This window comes from Rattus norvegicus, chromosome 6 (assembly GCF_036323735.1).
Source record: "Rattus norvegicus strain BN/NHsdMcwi chromosome 6, GRCr8, whole genome shotgun sequence".
Lineage (NCBI taxonomy): Eukaryota > Metazoa > Chordata > Mammalia > Rodentia > Muridae > Rattus > Rattus norvegicus.
In genome coordinates, this window is record NC_086024.1 from 127,460,009 (window position 1) to 127,478,245 (window position 18,237).

Genomic DNA, 18,237 nt, shown 5'->3' on the forward strand with positions numbered 1-18,237 from the left:
ACCAGGCTCATTATGGCACTGGGTGCAGGCTTCACAGGGCTTCCCATGTGGTCCACAGGGTGAGAGCAGAGCTGGGGATGGAGCGGGGCAGAAGGAAACCAACCAGGAAGCAAGCTCACACCCAAAATATCCAGCTTTTAAGAGCATTAAAAAAAAAAAAAAAGACAAGGCGTGGCTGTTGAAGACAGAGGTGTTCCTGGAGTGCTGGACTAGGACTGACTACTTTTGTTTTAGCTTAATGGTGAGAACTGCCTCCCACTGCTACCTGCCTTACTTGCCACTTGAAATACTAGGACACACTCATGTGTGGGCTGGATCTTCAATGCACACATTGAACTTGTGTGAAGCCATTGGTTGTCAGTGAGGAGCTCTCAGCACTGAGAAAGCAGTGACCACTATCCCCTATCAAATAACTATTAAATACACACAGAACGAGGCACAAAACTGAGTTTCAGGAGACGCCTCACTCAGGTAGGGATCCAAGAGCCTTCTGTGGGACCCGCTGTATGTTCCAGGGAGTTCTGAAAGACAAGCGTGCCTCCAACCGAGTGAAATCAAGAGAAAAGTACGCTAAGTATAGGAAAATTCAGCAGCCTGGAGAGGAACCCTAAACAGGGAAGGGATGTGAGGCTCAGAGACAGGAGGACTTGCCCAAGGACACACAGCAAATTGACAGGTGGAAGTTCAGCTGTGCCACCTTCTGAAGCCGTGTATCCTTCACAGCCACCAAATAGAAGCAGGATGGAGGCAGCTCACCGTGAAGCTGGAGGTAGGGGGCGGGACCCCGAAGGTGGGGAAAGGGCGCAGGGGGCGGTCCTATGACGTAATTTCCTGGGTGTGTGCGTGTGCGTGCGTGTGTATAAAAGAGGGCATAGCATTGCTTCGGGGCTGCTGCTACCGCCACCACCATCACCGCCACTGCCACCACCACCGCTACCGCAGTGCTCCCACTGGTGCAGAGCTCCAGTGGTCACAGACCCACTTCCGCCATCCTCCTGCAGCAGCTCGCCCTCTCTTTCCGCACCGTCCGGCTCGCTATGCGCTCCTCCGCGGCTTTGGCGCTTCTGCTGTGCGCCGGGCAAGGTGAGAGGCTCGGCAGCGCGGTCCCCTCTCTTGCCCCAGGTCCCTTGCAGCGCCCGAGGATTCAGCACCTCGGACAGCACCAGGTCTCCTGCTTGAGTCTGGTCGCAAGACCTGTAATGTGGCCTATGGTCTCCCACCACACCCGGAGGAACTATAGAGCCTGACCCAACCCCACGGGAAAGCCCATCCCCATTCACACCCGCACATCACCCACGGGTGCCCTGGCTCCATGCCGACCAAGGTCACTGGGGGGAGATAGGGGACTGGCACTGGCTCCCCATCCCTTTTCCTGTCCTTCCACCCTCCAGTCTGTCCTTGATCTCTTTCCTCACCCCTGCTCTTTCCCGCCACGTCTGGGGTTTCTCCCCTTGCCTGCCTCTGTCCCTACTTCAGTCCCACTTCATGGCTGGCCTTGTTTTCACTGAACTTGATTTCAGCTCTGCACTCCCATGGGGAAGGGTTGAGGCTCTTCAGAGCAGCCTCTGAGCCGACCCTCTACCCTGGGGGTGGGGCGCAGCTTGGAGGAGTAGCAGAATCAATTCAGCCAAGTTATTTGGGTTTGGGAGGGGATCAATGGGGAGGGTGTTGGTTGAGTGGGTCCCTTGAGCCTCCCAAAGGGAAGGAATGGGCTTCCCTGGATGCAGAGATAGCCCCAGTCAGCAATCTCAGACACACTCACTCACTCCGTGTGTGTGTGTGTGTGTCTCTCTCTCTCTCTCTCTCTCTCTCTCTCTCTCTCTCTCTCTCTCTCTCTCTCTCTCCAGTCTTTGCCCTTCCTGTGAACAGCCCTATGACAAAAGGGGACACTAAGGTAAGAAGGAATGTTGGGGTATCCTGGGAGAGGGAGGGTGCCCTGTGGACTCCTCATGGCCAGTCCTTAGGCAACTGCAGAAAGGAGCCTGGCATGGAGCCAAAAGGCAGCACTGCAGCAGCTGAGCCTGCACAGGGGACAGCTCGCACAAGAAGGCATCAAAGATCTCCTGCTGTTCAGCTACAGTGACTTCCCAAGGCCCATGTCTCACCTGCTGGGGCCTGGGACCAGGGACACTGGTCTGAGCCAGGACCATAGTTTCTCCTACCCTAGGTGCACAGACCTGCCTGGTTGTGGCCTCTCTTTGTCATTCCTCTTCCCCCACACTCTGCCTGAGGCTTCCTCTGGCAGTAAGAAAGAAGGCACATCAGATGCTTGGACTGCATTCACAACAGAACCAGGGGTGTTCTTCCAGCGGAGGATCGGAGAGTTCTGTTCTCTGTGTTCTGAGGGCTGGCTTCTTCTGCAAGAGGCCACAGTTTAAAAACTGTGGCGTTAAAGGGAACTCACCATTTATTTGTTGAATTGTATTTTGTTGTTTACTTGTTGTTAACTGTACGCAAGCCACTACTCATTCTAGCTGTGCAACCTTGGAAAATCCATCCATCCGTCTGTCTGTCTGTCTGTCTGTCTGTCCGTCCGTCCATCCATCCATCCATCCATCTATCTATCTATCTATCTTTCCCCCCCTCCTCCTCCTCCTCTTCCTCCTCCTCCTCCTCCTCCTCCTCCTCCTCCTCCTTCTTCTTCTTGTTCTTCTTCTTCTTTTTGGAGTGAGGACTGAACCCAGGGCCTTGCGCTTGCTAGGCAAGCGCTCTACCACTGAGCTAAATCCCCAACCCCTTCTTCTTTTTGAGAAAGGGTCTCTCTATGTAACCCTGGCTGTCCCTAGAACTCACTATATAGACCAGGCTGGCCTTGAACTCAAAGATCCACCAGCTTCTCCCTCCAAAGTGCTGGGATTAAAAATATGCATCACAATACACAGCTCCCTAGCCTTCATAAGGCCCCTACCCAGCTCCTGTCTCCTGCTGTCTGCCCTCAAAGGCTGGTGGTTGCCAGGTACTCTTTATGCAAAGTCTCGTGTTGGGGAGACAGGGGATATGCTTCTAGGAGATATTTGCCAGATCTGCTCCTGTACTACACCATAGTATGGCAGCAGGTGTTGGGGCGCCAGCATCTGGGGAAGACCCGTATGTTCCCTTTGATGTTGTTATGACTACATCCCCTGACAGCCTTTGCCAGCTTGCTACCCTGGAAGCATGGATTGGATGTCTCAACATCCCGTAGACATAGCCTCCCACACCTTTACTCCTTGCCAGTGTTGCCCGACACATGTCTGGCACCTCCTGCGTCTCTCCCCAGCTGCAGGCTGTGGAAGCAGGTCTGACGTGCTTCCCTCCCTGAGCGTGCATGCACCTCACACTGGACCGAGTGTTTCCCACTGGGTAGGAGTTCTCATCCCAGCTTTGCCTGTGAGGAATCCAAGGCTCAGAGAGACTAAGTCACTTGCTCAAGGCCACAGAGCTAGCACAGCACACAACAGAAAGCACCAACTTCAAAACTCATCCGTGGTGCTTTGCGACCCGCTGCGCCTCACTGAGTTGGATAAAATGAATATTCAGAGAGGTGTCTCATGGGTCTGGTCTGGACACCCAGATATAACTAGTTAGTAATCCCATATGGCCAGGGCATTCTTCCCATGGAACGATGTGGAACCACACAGTGTGGCTGCAGAATGGGAGGTGGCCCTGTTTCTGGCAAGTTCAAACCCAGGTGAGTTCGTGTTCTTCGGTGGGCAGCCTGGAGGAGCTGAGCCATTGGAATCTGCTGGACCCCAGCCGTTTGCACGAGGTCCTTTTAGGTTTCAGAGGCAGCACCATCCTTGGATCCACCCTAAGAGTGAGAGGATGTCAGGCACCTGCTCCTACCCCTCCCTCAGCAGTGGTTCCCTCGAGCCGTGTGCTGGCCCATGTGATTCGATTGGCCCACAGTAACGTGTGTGTGTGTGTGTGTGTGTGTGTGTGTGTGTGTGTGTGGGTGGTTTTCTCTCTCTATGGCTCTATGATCTTGTTATGGAAGCAGATCTGGGCCCCGTGGCCTCATGCAGACAACACAACTGCTCTACTGGGAAAGTTGCTCTGGCACCTCAGGGGCTGAACTCCATGTTCCTACCAGCCACACCCCGCCTTGCTGTCTCCCAGGTGATGAAGTGTGTCCTGGAGGTCATCTCCGACTCGCTGTCCAAACCCAGCCCCATGCCTGTCAGCCCTGAGTGTCTGGAGACCCTCCAAGGAGGTAGGAGTCAGAGGCTGGAGGAGGAATTGGGAGGCCAGGGTGTGGGTGGGTAGCTCTTGATAGGATTAATCATCTCATCCAGCAGTCATTGCCCCAGGGCCCTGCTGTGTGCTAGAATCTGGGGAGGACACATGGATCAGTGACAGCTCCTGGGACCCTGAGGTTTGTAGACTCTCAGAGGGGACATAGGGCAGTTAACTAGAAGGGACTGGAACAGCAAGTTGCAGACAGGGCACCTTGAGGACCGGGGTTCTGTGTGTTGTAGTCCCAGTGTTTGGAGTCTTGCTGACACCAGGGGCCATTCTATGCATCTGGGGTGAATACGGCGTTGAGTGGGCCTAAGAAAGACCACACCTTTCCAAACTGACAGTCCAGTTGGTCTAGCGCAGGATAGCGCTGGGACAGGTAGACGAAGAAAGATGTCAGGGGGTGCATACAGAGCAGGCAGCAGGGAAATGGGAAAGGGAGTATTTACACATTCACTGGAGCCCGAGGCCCGAGGCCCTTTCCTTGGAGGCTGGGACTAGAGTCAGCAGGTGACCTTTCTGCTGCAGTAGGAAGGTGATGGACACCTTGGAGATGTCAAAGCGTTCTACCAAGATCCAGGCTGTCGTTGCCTCCTGGTGAGTTTCCAGGATAAATGCTTGAGCTCAGCTGTAAGTGTCCACATCAATCTCTCCCGGGGCTGTCCTCTGGAAGCCACCAGTAACTGTGCTCTCTCCCTGCAGATGAGAGGGTCCTCTCCATCCTTCGACACCAGAATTTGCTGAAGGAACTTCAAGACCTGGCGCTTCAAGGTATTTCAGCACCATACACAGTTCCACACAGAAAAGCCAGCCACAGAGCCTGAAGGGACCTGGGTGGAGGTCGAGTGTACTCTTTCAGGGGCTCAGTTCCGGAGCAGAAAGGTGGGGCCCTCTATGTCACCTGGCTCCATTGTCTGTACTACTAAAGAGCTCAAGGCTCAGTCCCCCAAGGTCACAGTGAGTAGACCTTGTTAAGAGCAGACACAGCTCTTCGGACATTCCTCCGCCTCAGGTAGTCATCCAGGAAGGCCCAGAGAGTTCTCTGCAGACCCAGAAGTGAATGAACCCACCCAGAGAGAAGGCTTTCGTTTCCTTACAGACTCTTTGTTCTCTGGGTAATGGGGAGGCTAAACACAGACCACATTATATTGTGTTTCAGACTGAGATGTAACTTGCCCCCAAGAGATTAAGAAAATCCATAGACAGGCAGTAGTGGCAAACGCCTTTAATCTGAGTTCGTTCGAGGCTAGTCGATCTACAGAATGAGTTCTAGGACAGCCAGAGCTACACAGAGAAACTCTGTCTTGGAAAAGAAAGAAAGAAAGTAAGTAACAAAGAAAGAAACAAAGAAAGAAACAAAGAGAGAAAAGAAAGAAACAAACAAGCAATAAACACAGAAAAAGAAAAGAAAAAGAAAGAAAGAAAGAAAGAAAAGAAGGAAGGAGGGAAGGAAGGAAGGAAGGAAGGGAGGAAGGAAGGAAGTCCATAGACATATTTCGGACAGGAGTGTGAGACTGGGGTCTCATAGTGTTGAAGGTGGGCAGGCTAGACAGCAGGCCAGATTGAGACATTCGTAGGCCGTAGTCTCCCGTCCTTCCTGTTTGAGGTGTGCTGTAGATGGAGCCTAGGGCTTCATGCATGCTAAGCAAGCACCCTACCAACAGAAGCCCAGCCCAGCCCTAGAATCCATGATATACTCATGGTATCCCCTGGCGTACGAGGGTGGTGGGCGGTGCTGGGGTTGTTATAACCAACTTTGTCCTGGCTTTGTGTCTGTTTTGAAACAGAGCTCATTGCGTAGCCACACTATCCTGAATCTGCAGTCCCGCCTCGGCCTTTTGAGTGCTGGGATTGCAGGCACGTGCCAACACATCCACCATGCCAGGTCCATGCACAATGCATTGTGGGCCTGCCCCTTAAACATGGCCACTTACCTCAGGAGGAAGCCAGGGTAGAAGCAGGGCTGGGTGCCAGGCAATCTGGTCTCCTGGGCGGCGTTTTTAAACAAAACATAGATATTTTAATGATAAATTGAAAATTAACTATTGGGTAGATATTCTATTTAAATAATTAGGTATTTCAATGGAGACTACTAGAGAGGAGTATAACCTACTCTACATCCTCACACGTATGGATCTCACAATACACAGCATCCAGTGCACACAGGGTTGTTTTCCATGATGAGGGTGCTGGGTGTGTCTTCAGCTGTGTCTCCATCATCGCACTCCCTCCTGGGTTCTTGCATTCGGACCTCCCTCTGTTTTTTTTTTTTTTTTTTTTTTTTTTTTTTTTTTTTTTTTTTTTTTTTGGAGCTGGGGACCGAACCCAGGGCCTTGTGCTTACTAGGCAAGTACTTTACCACTGAGCCAAATCCCCAACCCCCTCCCTCTGTTTTAACATCTACCACGAGTCTGTTTATAAATGAGCACCTGAACCTTGGGGAGCCCATGTTGCCCAAGGTCACAGAGCTATGGTATGGCCAGGGGAGGCCTGGAGCCCACTGTAGCTGGGGTAGGCTTACTTCCCAGCCTACAGTGAGCCCACAGCTATAGAGCTGTGTCCGGATTACAGCCACAGCTGCAGGATACTCAGGGCAATATCTGTAGCAATAGCTGCAGGAGCTATGGAGGCAGAAGGACTCTGGGCCATGTAGGTATAGCCTTGGGCTCGAAGGTAGACATAGCACTCACTTCTTCCTGGACCAGACTTGGGGTTCCAGAAGAGTGGAGGTTGCTTAACTAAAGAACACCCATGAGGAGTCCAGGTGTACTATACGGTCTTAACGATTCCTTATTGTTCCTGCTGCCTTGGAGACCTGTCTGTTCCATTTGGGCCTTTATTGCTCTCTAAGGTATAAGTAGAACATTCTCTCATTGCCCACTGGGGACACTGAGTCAGAGGGGTGGTGTGGCCTGATGGGTAGAACTGAGAGCCTGCACCCTCCGGGGAGGCCTTTGGTGTCTTGGACAGATATGTCAGGGCTTGGTCACATGGGACCTTCCCTTGTCCCTTCCTGCTCCCAGGTGCCAAGGAGCGGGCCCAGCAGCAGCAGCAGCAGCAGCAGCAGCAGCAGCAGCAGCAGCAGCAACAACAACAACACAGCAGCTTTGAGGATGAACTCTCGGAAGTATTTGAGAACCAGAGCCCTGCAGCCAAGCATGGAGGTTAGTGTGGTCAGCTAGGAGGGGAGGGGGCTACAAGGAGAACAGTGGTTCCCAGAGGATGCTGCTTTCAGAGCAAGAAGGTGGCTACCATTCCCTTCCCTACACAAGGGAAACTGAGGCCAAGAAAATTAAGTCTCCTGGGAATTTGAATCTGGCTTTTATCCAAACCAAAGCCAGTGGCTTGTCTTGTACCAGCGTCTCACTCCAGCAGCTGCAGTAATTCTGGACTAACCTCATGGCTCCTGCCAACACAGACCCTGTTTCCCACTCCTGTCCACCTGGGACTCGATGCCATCTTAGTTGAAGGTGTTGAGGGAGGGGTCAGAGGAGCGGGTTCTAAATACAAAATGACCTGGGTCATCCACCATGAAGCTAAAGGGGTCATCCTTGGACAGCTTCCTATTCTAGAAACACAACAAACTGCAAACTGGGATTTATTTTTCCTGTCGAAAGCGGACAGAAAGACCAGTTCCCAACAGTCAGGATGTGGTCATTCTCTGGGCCAAATTTGTCATGCTGCACAGACTCCCATGTACCAGTAGGTCACTGTGGTGCTGTGAGAAGGGAATAGTGCAGTGTGTGTGTGTGTGTGTGTGTGTGTGTGTGTGCACGCGCACATGCACTTACACATGTGTACACACAACTGGAGGCTTTAATGCAGAGACCCTGAATTTGGCAGTTGAAAGCACGAACAAGGCGAACCTCCTGAGTTTGAGGAAAGTCAGGTGTCTTGCCCATCTGAGCATCATTTTGAGTTTCTGTGGACGGGGTGCCCTGAAGCCCCGGAGACAAGTCCATAGCACACATGCTGCTTCGTGGGGCTTTGTTCAGCGGTCCAGAAGCAGGAGGGATTTTTACTCTTAAGAGGCTTTCTTCAAGAGAGCATCTTTCAGTGTAGCTTTGTGAGGACTGATCACACAAAGCTCAAGGCAGAAGCTGTACACAGACATGCAGGGATTGCCTCGAACACAGAAAGGTGACATGTTTACCCCAGGTCTTTCTGATCCTTACAGTTCTGGGCTTTATCTTCTGGGGTAATTTTCAATTATGTTCATCTTTATTTGGGGTTCCATTTTTGCTTTCAAAAATCACACCTGGTTTTGAGAAGCAGAATTAAAGAAGCCCAGTTTGATTGTTTTCAGATCAGACTCTGATATGAGTGGGTAACTTCAATCCTTCTCCTGGGCTGGGCTTCCTGGCAGCCATGACATCTGATGGCAGCTTCGGACTTGGCCTCAGGAGTCGCCAAAGGCATTTGGGTCCCCTGCTTGACTCTATCCATTTGTGTTTGTAGACGCAGCATCAGAAGCCCCCTCCAAGGACACTGTAGAGAAGAGAGAGGATTCTGACAAGGGGCAACAGGATGCCTTTGAGGGAACCACAGAAGGACCCAGACCTCAGGCCTTTCCAGAGCCCAAGCAGGAGTCCTCTATGATGGGAAACAGTCAATCTCCAGGGGAGGACACAGCCAACAATACCCAATCACCAACCAGCCTCCCCAGCCAGGAGCATGGGATTCCACAGACCACAGAAGGCAGTGAGAGAGGTCCCAGTGCCCAGCAGCAAGCCAGAAAAGCCAAGCAAGAGGAGAAAGAGGAAGAGGAGGAGGAGAAAGAGGAAGAGGAGGAGGAGAAAGAGGAGAAGGCGATCGCCAGAGAGAAGGCTGGGCCTAAAGAAGTCCCCACGGCAGCATCCAGTTCTCACTTCTATTCAGGCTACAAGAAGATCCAGAAAGATGATGATGGTATGTATGGGGACAGGGACCTCAACTAATGTGTCTGGGAGATGGGTGGGTAGGGACCTCATGCCTGCCACCTTCATAATGACCGTGAAAGATGAGTGGGGGAACTGTCAGGGAGTGGGGGAACAAGAGGTTATATGATTTTCCCAAGGCTACACAACTAATTTAAGACAAGGTGCGGTTCCAAGCCCAGTTTATCTGACTCCTGAACCACGTGTCAATCACTCTTCTACACCTGGGAGTAAGAGGAGCTTAGGGGGAGGTGCTTGGAGAATGGAGAGATGACAGGGTGAGCTTCAGAGAGGGGCTCTGCCAATTCCTTTGAGCTTGGGAGGGTCTTGCTCCATGCTCCTGGCTGGACTCTGAATGGTGTGCTTGGCCTTAGAGGTAGCTGCACAAAGGACCTTGAGGAGTGGCAGGGCCTGAGGGAATGGCAGTCCTTCCTCATTTCCTGTTCCCGCCACCACCTGCTCCAGGTCAGTCGGAGTCTCAGGCAGTGAATGGAAAGACAGGGGCTTCTGAAGCTGTGCCATCTGAAGGGAAGGGGGAGCTGGAGCACTCTCAGCAGGAGGAAGATGGGGAAGAGGCCATGGCAGGGCCCCCCCAAGGTCTCTTCCCAGGTGGGAAGGGCCAGGAGCTGGAACGTAAGCAGCAGGAGGAGGAAGAGGAAGAGGAGCGTCTGTCCAGAGAATGGGAGGACAAGCGATGGAGCAGGATGGACCAGCTGGCCAAGGAGCTGACAGCAGAGAAGCGGCTGGAGGGGGAAGATGACCCTGACCGGTCCATGAAGCTCTCCTTCCGGGCCCGGGCCTATGGCTTCAGGGACCCTGGGCCTCAGCTACGCCGGGGCTGGAGGCCATCTTCCAGAGAAGACAGTGTGGAGGCCCGAGGCGACTTTGAGGAAAAGAAGGAAGAGGAGGGCAGCGCCAACCGCAGAGCAGAGGTTGGTATAGGCAAGGGTAGCTGCGCCCAGCAGCCCCTCCCCCACTGAGCTGACATGGTTCCTTAGATGGGTCCTGGAGAGGTGCTCAGATGGGCTTGACATAGGGGAACAGCCGGCTTATAGCAGGGGCTCTACAGAGTAACTGGGTCAGGTGGACAGACCTGCCTGAGGGGCATGGAGTGAGGACATTGCCTCTCCTGGTATGTAAGCAGGACATGGGGTGATAGGGTCAGGCATGGTGCTTAGCAGGACTTGCCTCTTAGGGGTCTCTCAGAATACTTCTGGCCTGGGGAACTAGGAACGGATGCTAAGGGGCCAGTGGTGACCAAGTTAGACAGTCTGGCTGGTGGCCGTGTCTTCCAGGTCCCCAGGCAACTCAATTGTACCTCCTCCTGGGTTCAAACTCACATCTAGCCCACAATGCCATAGCAGGGCAGGGCTAGCTGGACCTTGGTAAGCAGGTAGGGAGGCGTGGAGGGGCTGGCAGACTTGGGTTCCAACTGGTCCTGGCTGTGTGACTTTGGGTAGGTGATTGCCCCTCTCTAGGTCTCATTTGTCCCCGTTTGTGAGATGGGAGTATGGAGTTTCTCTAACCTTATTCATCATAATCAGAACATGACCTTCAAAACCCTAATATACACAGGGCCTCTAGGGCAGCTGCAAAGGTGGTATAGGGACATAGAGATGTGACCTCACAGGAGGGAGGTGAGAACTGGGCTTCTTGGCAGGGCAGGATGCCTCTTGAGCTGGTGGGGCCTGGCTAAGCTAGTGTTCCAGAGGGAGTTGGACTTCCATAGGGAACCTGATCTATCCAGTCAGCCAGAAGAGGTAATGCCTTCCTTAGGTCCTGCCCATGTCTTCTGACATGGGACAGGGTCTTGTCAATACCTGAGAGCAATCAGCTCCTCTTAGGAATGGGCATTGGCAGAGAGCATCTGCTCTTGGAGGTGGTGAAATGAACTGCACCCTCCAGAGCCCCAGCTCTGGCCCCAGAAGATGGGACAGTTTCAAAACCCCCTTACCCACCCACAAAAGCTTCTTTCTCATGGATAAAGGGAACCTGCCATGAAGAAGTGGGGCCCCTGGGTGTTATGGACATGGTAAGGTGTGGGAGAGTCTTGTTAGACCCTTCAGCACAGAACTCATACACCAGGGGCTGCTCTAAGATCAAGGGACCTAGAATCCCTAAGTCCAAGGCAGCCACTGTCAACATTCTGTGGCCGTTGCCTTGTCAGGACAGTGTAGAGGCTTAAAGAGGGTGTCCTGTTTCCCTGTCTGCCCTGACCAGAGTGTGGGATCCTCTGGGGTCAGGACCATAGGTCAGAGCCCAGCTGTGGGCAGGTCCATGGTGATGCTGCTCTGACCATTGGATCAATTGTCACAGAGGGTCAAGTGGGACTGGATGCACCCTGGGAGCCAGCAGTGGTCTTCAGGCTGAGGAAGAGTCCTAAAAAGGAACTACATATCCTGAAAGAATAGGCTCCTAGTGGTTCAGAGTCCCAAAGAACAAAATGGGGGCTGGGTAATAAGCCACGGGGGCCTTGGACATAACGGTCTCTACAGCGTCCTAGCATTACTGGGTGGCATCACTGTACCTGTGATGTGGCCAACTCCCCTGGGGCTCAGAGGCAAAGCTATTCTTCTGAGGCTAACAGCTAAAAAACATCAGGGCCAGCCTGGCACACTGTACCATCGACGCTTTTAACATGGGCCAGCCCCCAAGTGACCCTGTCTGTTCCCTCCTAGGACCAGGAGCTAGAGAGCCTGTCAGCCATCGAGGCAGAGCTGGAGAAGGTGGCCCACCAGCTGCAGGCTTTGCGACGGGGATGAGGCACTGGCTGGTGGGGTCCGGCCATGGCTTCAAGGCCCAACTGCTGCTCAAGTAGGGAGGCTTCCAGCCTCAGAGCCCAGGTTACCCCTTGCCCCTTCCCTTCTCTTGCTCTCAGCCCCTGCCCTGGACACTTCTGCAGGGCAGCCCTGAAAGTCAACACAGATTCTTTCTCGGAACACAGGCAGCTTTCTAGAAGTTTCTCTTCCACCTTCTAATCCATGGGGCACAACTGCAGTAGTTCTGATCTTTGGGCGAAAGCCGAGAACTCCTGACTATTAAGATATTCCAGATAAAATTTATTGAAGGAAGAATAAACCTGCTTTGGGCTCTTCACTTTTCTTTGATTATTATTTTTCATTCTTTTTTACTCTGAGTTGGGTCAGCCTGGGTCTGAGGGGCAGGTTGATTTCTACACTGGGCTGGGTGTGTGGTTTGGGAGACTCCGTTCTGGGCCATTTCTGGGGCAAGCGATTTTGCATTGTGGAACCTCAGTTTCATCCGTAGATGGAGGCACTGAGCTGCCCAGAGTGGGGGTGGAGCTGAACACCACCACAGGGGACTTCACCCCCTGCTTGCTTATCTCCCAGCCATGCCTGAGTCAGGTACTTTCTGCTGAGAATGTCCTCCTGGACTGTCCCCTAGTTACCTCCATGCTGGGTAGAGGCGGACAGGCTCTAGGATAATACCTCCCATTGGCCATAGGCTGGCCTTGCTGGACTCCCTAGCATAGCTCCTTGCTGCTTAAGTCCACAGTGCCCATGACCACAGGCTTGTGATGTGCGTGGGACCGCAGGGTATCTGAGGGGTGGGGCAGGAACGATTTATTGAAAACAGCAGGTCTTAGGCCCAATTTGGAAAAGAGGGAAACAGGCAGAGAAGATAAAAAGGCGCATTGAAGTCACAGGTAGAGGGTACATTCCCTTCCCATCCCATTCCCCTTTTTGGTTTTAAGACAGGGCTTTTTTGTCTAGACTTGGATGTCCTGGAACTAGCTGGTCTACAACCCAGAGATCCATCCACCTACCCGCCTGAGCTGAGGCACACACCACCATAGCCCTACTGACACACCACCCAACTTTCCTTTTTAGATGTATTCATTTTATTTTGTGTGTTTTGCCTGCATGCATTTCTGTGCACCATATGCTGTCTGGTGCCCTTGGATCCCCTGGAACAGGAGTTAGGTTTATGTGTAGTTCTGCTGGGTTCAGTTTTAGGCAAACTACCTCATCCTGTTCTCCGCCTGTGCACCTCAAACTAAAAGCCAGGAGATGGTGATGCTAAACGTGTGGGGATGGCCTTAGTCTCAGCAGTCAGCCTGTGCAAGGCTCTCCTGCCGGGAAAAGCATGCACACTGACTTGAGAGACAGACATTGCTGCTTCCCCAGGCAGAACCAGCTCTATAGAGTTCCAGCTGTTTTGAGGGCTGGGTCCCAAGAGTCCTCGTCTCCAATGTGCCTCAGACCCCCCATGGAGCACTACCTGGAGTGCTTGGCCAGCTTTTGCTCTCCCAGAGCCTCAGTTTCCCAATCTGGAATACTTACCTCTCTACTGAGGTAACTGTAAGGTTTGACAGAACCAGACAGCACAGACTAAGAGCTACAGCAGTGCGAGACATGGTAGGATAGTGGTGGGGTGGGAGGTCTTAGCCTTAACTTGTGAGACCTGGCTTCCTGCTGCAGTGCAGCCTGCACTGAAGTGGAGACACCTGTATGACGTCACCGCCGAGGCGTGGTTCTTCACGTTATACCTCCTGATAGTTATATAATTATGCAAACTCCCATCAGGCCTCCAGAGACCAAGAACACCCACCAACCAAGACTAAGCAGCAACAGACCACAGGGGCACTGTGTCATCAAAGGACCCCATCCCAGACACAAGCCACCTGCATTGTATCATGGGAAGGAAAGATGCAGCCCAGGTGGGCGCCGACAGACGGCTTCGTAGGCAGTAGAGGGCCAAGGACACTTGGTGTACAGATGTGCACAAGATACATGGGGAGGCAAGCAGCAGCCATCGCAAAGCTCAGACATGGGCACTACTTAACCCCTGAGGTAGGAGAGCTCTGTATGAACCCTGGGTGAGCTGTCTACGCAGGGAGTCTCAGGGAAACATCTCCTATGTCCTGCAGTTGCCCTCGAAGATGCCAAGGCCCATTAAATTCAGGATGAGAAAACCCAATCCTTGCAAAGAAAGGGCTCTGAGGTCTGGTTAGTACCTCCTAGTCACAAGCAGAAGGAAGAGGGTCCAAGCAGGAGGGTCGTGCTGTTATGGAGGTCAGCCCTTCTCTGCACAGAGCACTGGAAGGAGTTATCCCCAGAGTATATAAACTGGCATTGGCTTGGCAGAGGAAAGGGAACAAGGCACAGGCCTTTACCACAAGGAGAGGATCTGTGGAGACACCTTGCAGCCATTATCTGAGCTGCAGCCGGCTGAGTAGCAACAGTCACAACAGAACTATCCAAACTGTGGGCTCCTGGACCCTAGGAGATCCAAGAGGGCCACGGCACCTGTTCATCCATACTGGAGGAGATGGGCTCTTTCAGGCCAGCTTGAGGGCTCTGAAGTGACGGGGGCAGTGAGTCCCAGCGTGCTGAGGTGGGGAATGCTGTTGGAATCCCAGTGGCTAAGAGGAGATACAGAAGGGCAGCGACCCCTCCCAGAACACCAAGTATCCAATGGCTCTACGGTCAGCAACCAGTGTGAACGCTCTGACTACAGACAAGGCCCAGTGCTCAGGTCATAATGACAGCATCCTTTCATCTGTCTGTCCGGCTGATACTACTTGTCCCAGCTGTAAGAAACCCAGCTTCTTGCTGTGGCCTTTGTGGGGGTACCCGTAAACGCTCAGAGACCAAAAAAGGGTTGGGGTACCTGCTTCCATTATTCTCTGCCTACTTTTAATATAGGGTCTCTCCCTGAACCTGGGGCTCATATTTTCTTGGCTAAACTGGAAGCCAGAAAGCCCCAGTGCTCCATTTCTTATCTCTTACACCCCGAGCTGGAATTAAGAGTGCTGAATGCCTGGCTTGTTGCATAGGTGCCGGGATCTGAACCCTTGACCTCACGATTACATAGCAAGCACTCTTAACCACTGAGCCATCTTTCCAGCGCCCCCACCGACCTACTGGAATTGTGCTTCACCATGGAGCCTACTCTGCAGTCTCAGGCTGATGCCCACTCAGGGTGGTTTCTTCTTCCGTTGATGGCCCCCTTAATCCCTGAGGATTTGGTGGGTCCAATTCTGCAGGCTAGCCTGTCCACGGTGTGTGGCAAGCCCTGACTCTTCCATGACACCAGCAATGACCCGGTCCCACAGCAGATTCCCTCTCGGCTCCCTTGGTGAAGACAGACACTAATGCTTTGCAGTGACATGTTTGTGAGGGTCACATCTCTCTATCATTAAAGTATCTGCAAGAACACAGGCCCGGGTTTCTGCTCCTGTTTCCAGTCCTGCAAAGTGTGACTTCCTCCTCCATACCCGCATGGAGACCTGTGGAAAATGTTGTCCAGCCAGGAGGCAGATACATGATACCTGAGCCTGGCTGACCATGTGTGACCCTGGAGAGGAAGGGACTCTGGGGACACAGCACTGTCTGTTCTGTTCTCAAGGCAGTCTGGGGATTCTACTCTGAAAGGGCAACGCTATCATTGAATGTCTTTAAAGACCGTGACCATGTATGACATGCAGTTTGAGCTCAGTAGTTTATTCCGGAGACAAAGCAGTGCAAGAGGCGGCCACACTTCCCACCCCCTGAATTCAGGGTCAGGCCTGGGAAGGTGACGTACAGATATCATCAGTTCAACACTCAGATCCTGTAAACGCGGTTAGTCCTGGGGTTCTGCTTCCAAGAAAGCTAATCAGCTTCTCTTTGCCCAAAGGCTGCCCCAGCACGGCCCTGAGTGGCCTTCCCAGGGCTGCTGCTGCTTCCTCTAGTGTACACCATCTTATTAGACCCAAGGACAATCCAAAGGCCTCATTCTCTTTGCACAGTGGGCTGATATCTTAAGACACAAGTTCACCTTTGGGGGCTCCTGGGCTACTTATTTGGGGCTCCACAGGTGCCCTTTCCTGTGGGCTTTGGTGCCAGTGGGTGCTCTGCCAGCTGCTGTGGGGACAGAGTGAGCCTGAAGGAGGGGACAACTCCCTTGGAGGCTTGCCTAGCGCTCAGTGCAAGGGACTTGCTGTGAACACAGCAGGGCTGCGCTGAGCCTTGCTGTACCAGGAGCGGCTGGCACGTGTGAACAGGGGCAGTCCCGTGGGTGGTTTTCTCTCACCTGAAAAGAGGGACCTGGATGAGAACATGAGGAAGCAGGTATCCTCGTGGGCAAGAACACTAGGTCAGGCCTTCAGTTCTGTTTCGGGAACCACCCTGAAGAGATGAGGTGGTGGAAGCCTAAAGACTCATGGAATGATCGGTTCAAAGTCCCAGAGTAAATCCTGGGTCTCGGCAGACTCCTGGCCTCCTAGCCAGATGGCCTCCTTCCTGGATCTCAGTGAGCAGTGGGGTCAGGGTAGAGAGGATAGTGGCCTGGTGGATTCTGTGAGCCAGTGAAGACGAGCAACTTGGCTACACCCACAGGAAGCTTCTTTTCCCTTCCTACAACTCAGATCCCCCATGCAGAGCTCCCGAGGGCGGGACCACTGCTTCCCCGGCTTTGGAAAGCAAGGGTCAGCTGCACAGGGGCAAGGGTTTTAGCTTTGGAGGAGAGCACGTCTGGGAAAAGAGAAAGGGTGAGGTCTGGGTGTGGGCAGGTGTGAAGAGGAGGGGATCTGGGAAAACCGTTCGTCCTTCGCCTGCTCAGCTGCAACAGCCTGGCCAGATAGGGGCTTCCTTCCAGAGCGCCCAGAGCCTGGCCCACAACAGCCATGAAGACAGACAGACACGGACACTCACACTTGCATGACGACCACACACACACACACACACACACACACACACACACACACACACACACACACACACACGCACACACGCACGTGCACACCCCACCTCGCATTCAGACCTAGTGTTGAGAACACAAGCGTGTGTAAACTCAGTGAGGAGATCTGCACAGCAGGAGTTTAGGCGGCATCCTCCAGGCTGGACCACTTGGTGTTTCTGCTCTGTCTCCCCCCTCATTCCGATCCTAACATCAGAAAATCAGGTAAAAAATTAAAACAGAGAAGCGTCAGATCACCAGGGATTCTTAGTAGTGTTCCCATTTGGAGCTGCTGGCCCAGTGGGTGTGCTCCACGCTCTGCTCCGCCCCTCTGGGTCCTGGGCTCTGTGGCTACTGTGAGGAGGCCTTGGTGGCCAGAGAGGCCACACAGTGCTGCTGGAAGCTGGGTGACACGCCGGTGGTGCAGCCAAGTCTCTGGTGCGGCAGCTTGGCGGAACCACCACCACCAGCGCCCATGTTGCCCGCTTCGGCCTCAGTCTTCCAGGGTGTGTCCTGGCCCTTCATGCTGCTGCAGCAGCCAGGGCTGGCACTGCACGTCCGCTCACCAGCCAGGCTGCCTGCCGGTTCTGCCAGGAGCCTGTTGTGCCTTAGTGGGGCCACTTCCTCTGTGGCAGCTCCTCCTGTGCTCTGGCCTTGCAGTACTGTGGCAATGTGGTTCAGGAGGTCGGTAAAGAACTCACTCACTCCCTCATAGCCTGGAGATGGGAGACAAAGAAGGCACTGGGCGTGAGCCAGGGGGTATGAGAGGAGACAGAAGCAGACATGATGGGCTCCTGGGACCTGGGAGGCTCTTTCCCTAACCCACGGACAAAGGCAACTCAGGCTTGGCTGGAAAGGCAAGGTGGTGGGAGTCACAGGGCCTGGGGTATGTGGTCCACAGGCTGGCCCTAGACCACGGTCTGTCCCCTGAGTGTGAGAAGCCCTCAGCTCCAGCAGATAAAGACAAACTCTGTTTTGTTAGGGAGTACCCTTGCTCACCAACTGCTGAAGCTTGGGTGAGCAGTGCCCTTTCCAAATCATGTGCTAAATGTTTGCTCTGAGCTCAAGAAGCTGCAGGGAGGTGGTAGAGGGGCCAGCTAAGGAGACTGTCCAGTCATTTCAGACATGCCTTCTCCCGCAGGTAGCTTCCTCTGCCAGTGTTTCCCATAACATCTGCCTTGTCATAGGCCCAAATCAATGGGGCAAAATCATCTTGGCTTGAAAGCCTCAAAACCCAAATAACCTTTCCTCCTTACGGTGATCGTCTTGGGAAGGTAACCACCCAACAGGACAGGATGCACAGTCAGAGACAGCCAGGCCAAGGTGGATTCCTCATGCACTCACTCACAAACTGAGTCTGGCCTCAGACCTGGGTCCTGGCCACTGTAGCCATCTTAAACCTCAGCTTTTTTGTCCACAC

The 18,237-nt window shown here is 53.2% G+C and overlaps 2 protein-coding genes across 7 annotated transcripts in view; one reads left to right on the forward strand and one right to left on the reverse strand.

The window, feature by feature from the left end:
- The first annotated feature begins 886 nt into the window (after nt 1-886).
- Chga (chromogranin A) lies at nt 887-12,230 on the forward strand. The gene is made up of 8 exons (NM_021655.2): nt 887-1,083; nt 1,848-1,894; nt 4,099-4,192; nt 4,921-4,989; nt 7,242-7,382; nt 8,677-9,126; nt 9,600-10,066; nt 11,813-12,230. The coding sequence occupies exons 1-8, from the start codon at nt 1,038-1,040 to the stop codon at nt 11,894-11,896; spliced, it is 1,398 nt and encodes a 465-aa protein (NP_067687.2). The 5' UTR covers nt 887-1,037; the 3' UTR covers nt 11,897-12,230.
- Nucleotides 12,231-15,580: 3,350 nt separating this feature from the next.
- Nucleotides 15,581-18,237, reverse strand: part of Itpk1 (inositol-tetrakisphosphate 1-kinase) — a 133,732-nt gene continuing 131,075 nt past the window's right edge. For 5 of the 6 annotated variants that reach the window (XM_039112755.2, XM_017594304.3, XM_063262334.1 and 2 more), the window contains one exon: nt 15,581-17,533. In XM_039112755.2, the coding sequence (XP_038968683.1) occupies nt 17,169-17,533 (365 nt within the window). In that variant the 3' untranslated portion in view covers nt 15,581-17,168. The remainder of the gene's footprint in view (nt 17,534-18,237) is intronic. The other variant, NM_001191985.1, reaches the window with a different exon arrangement.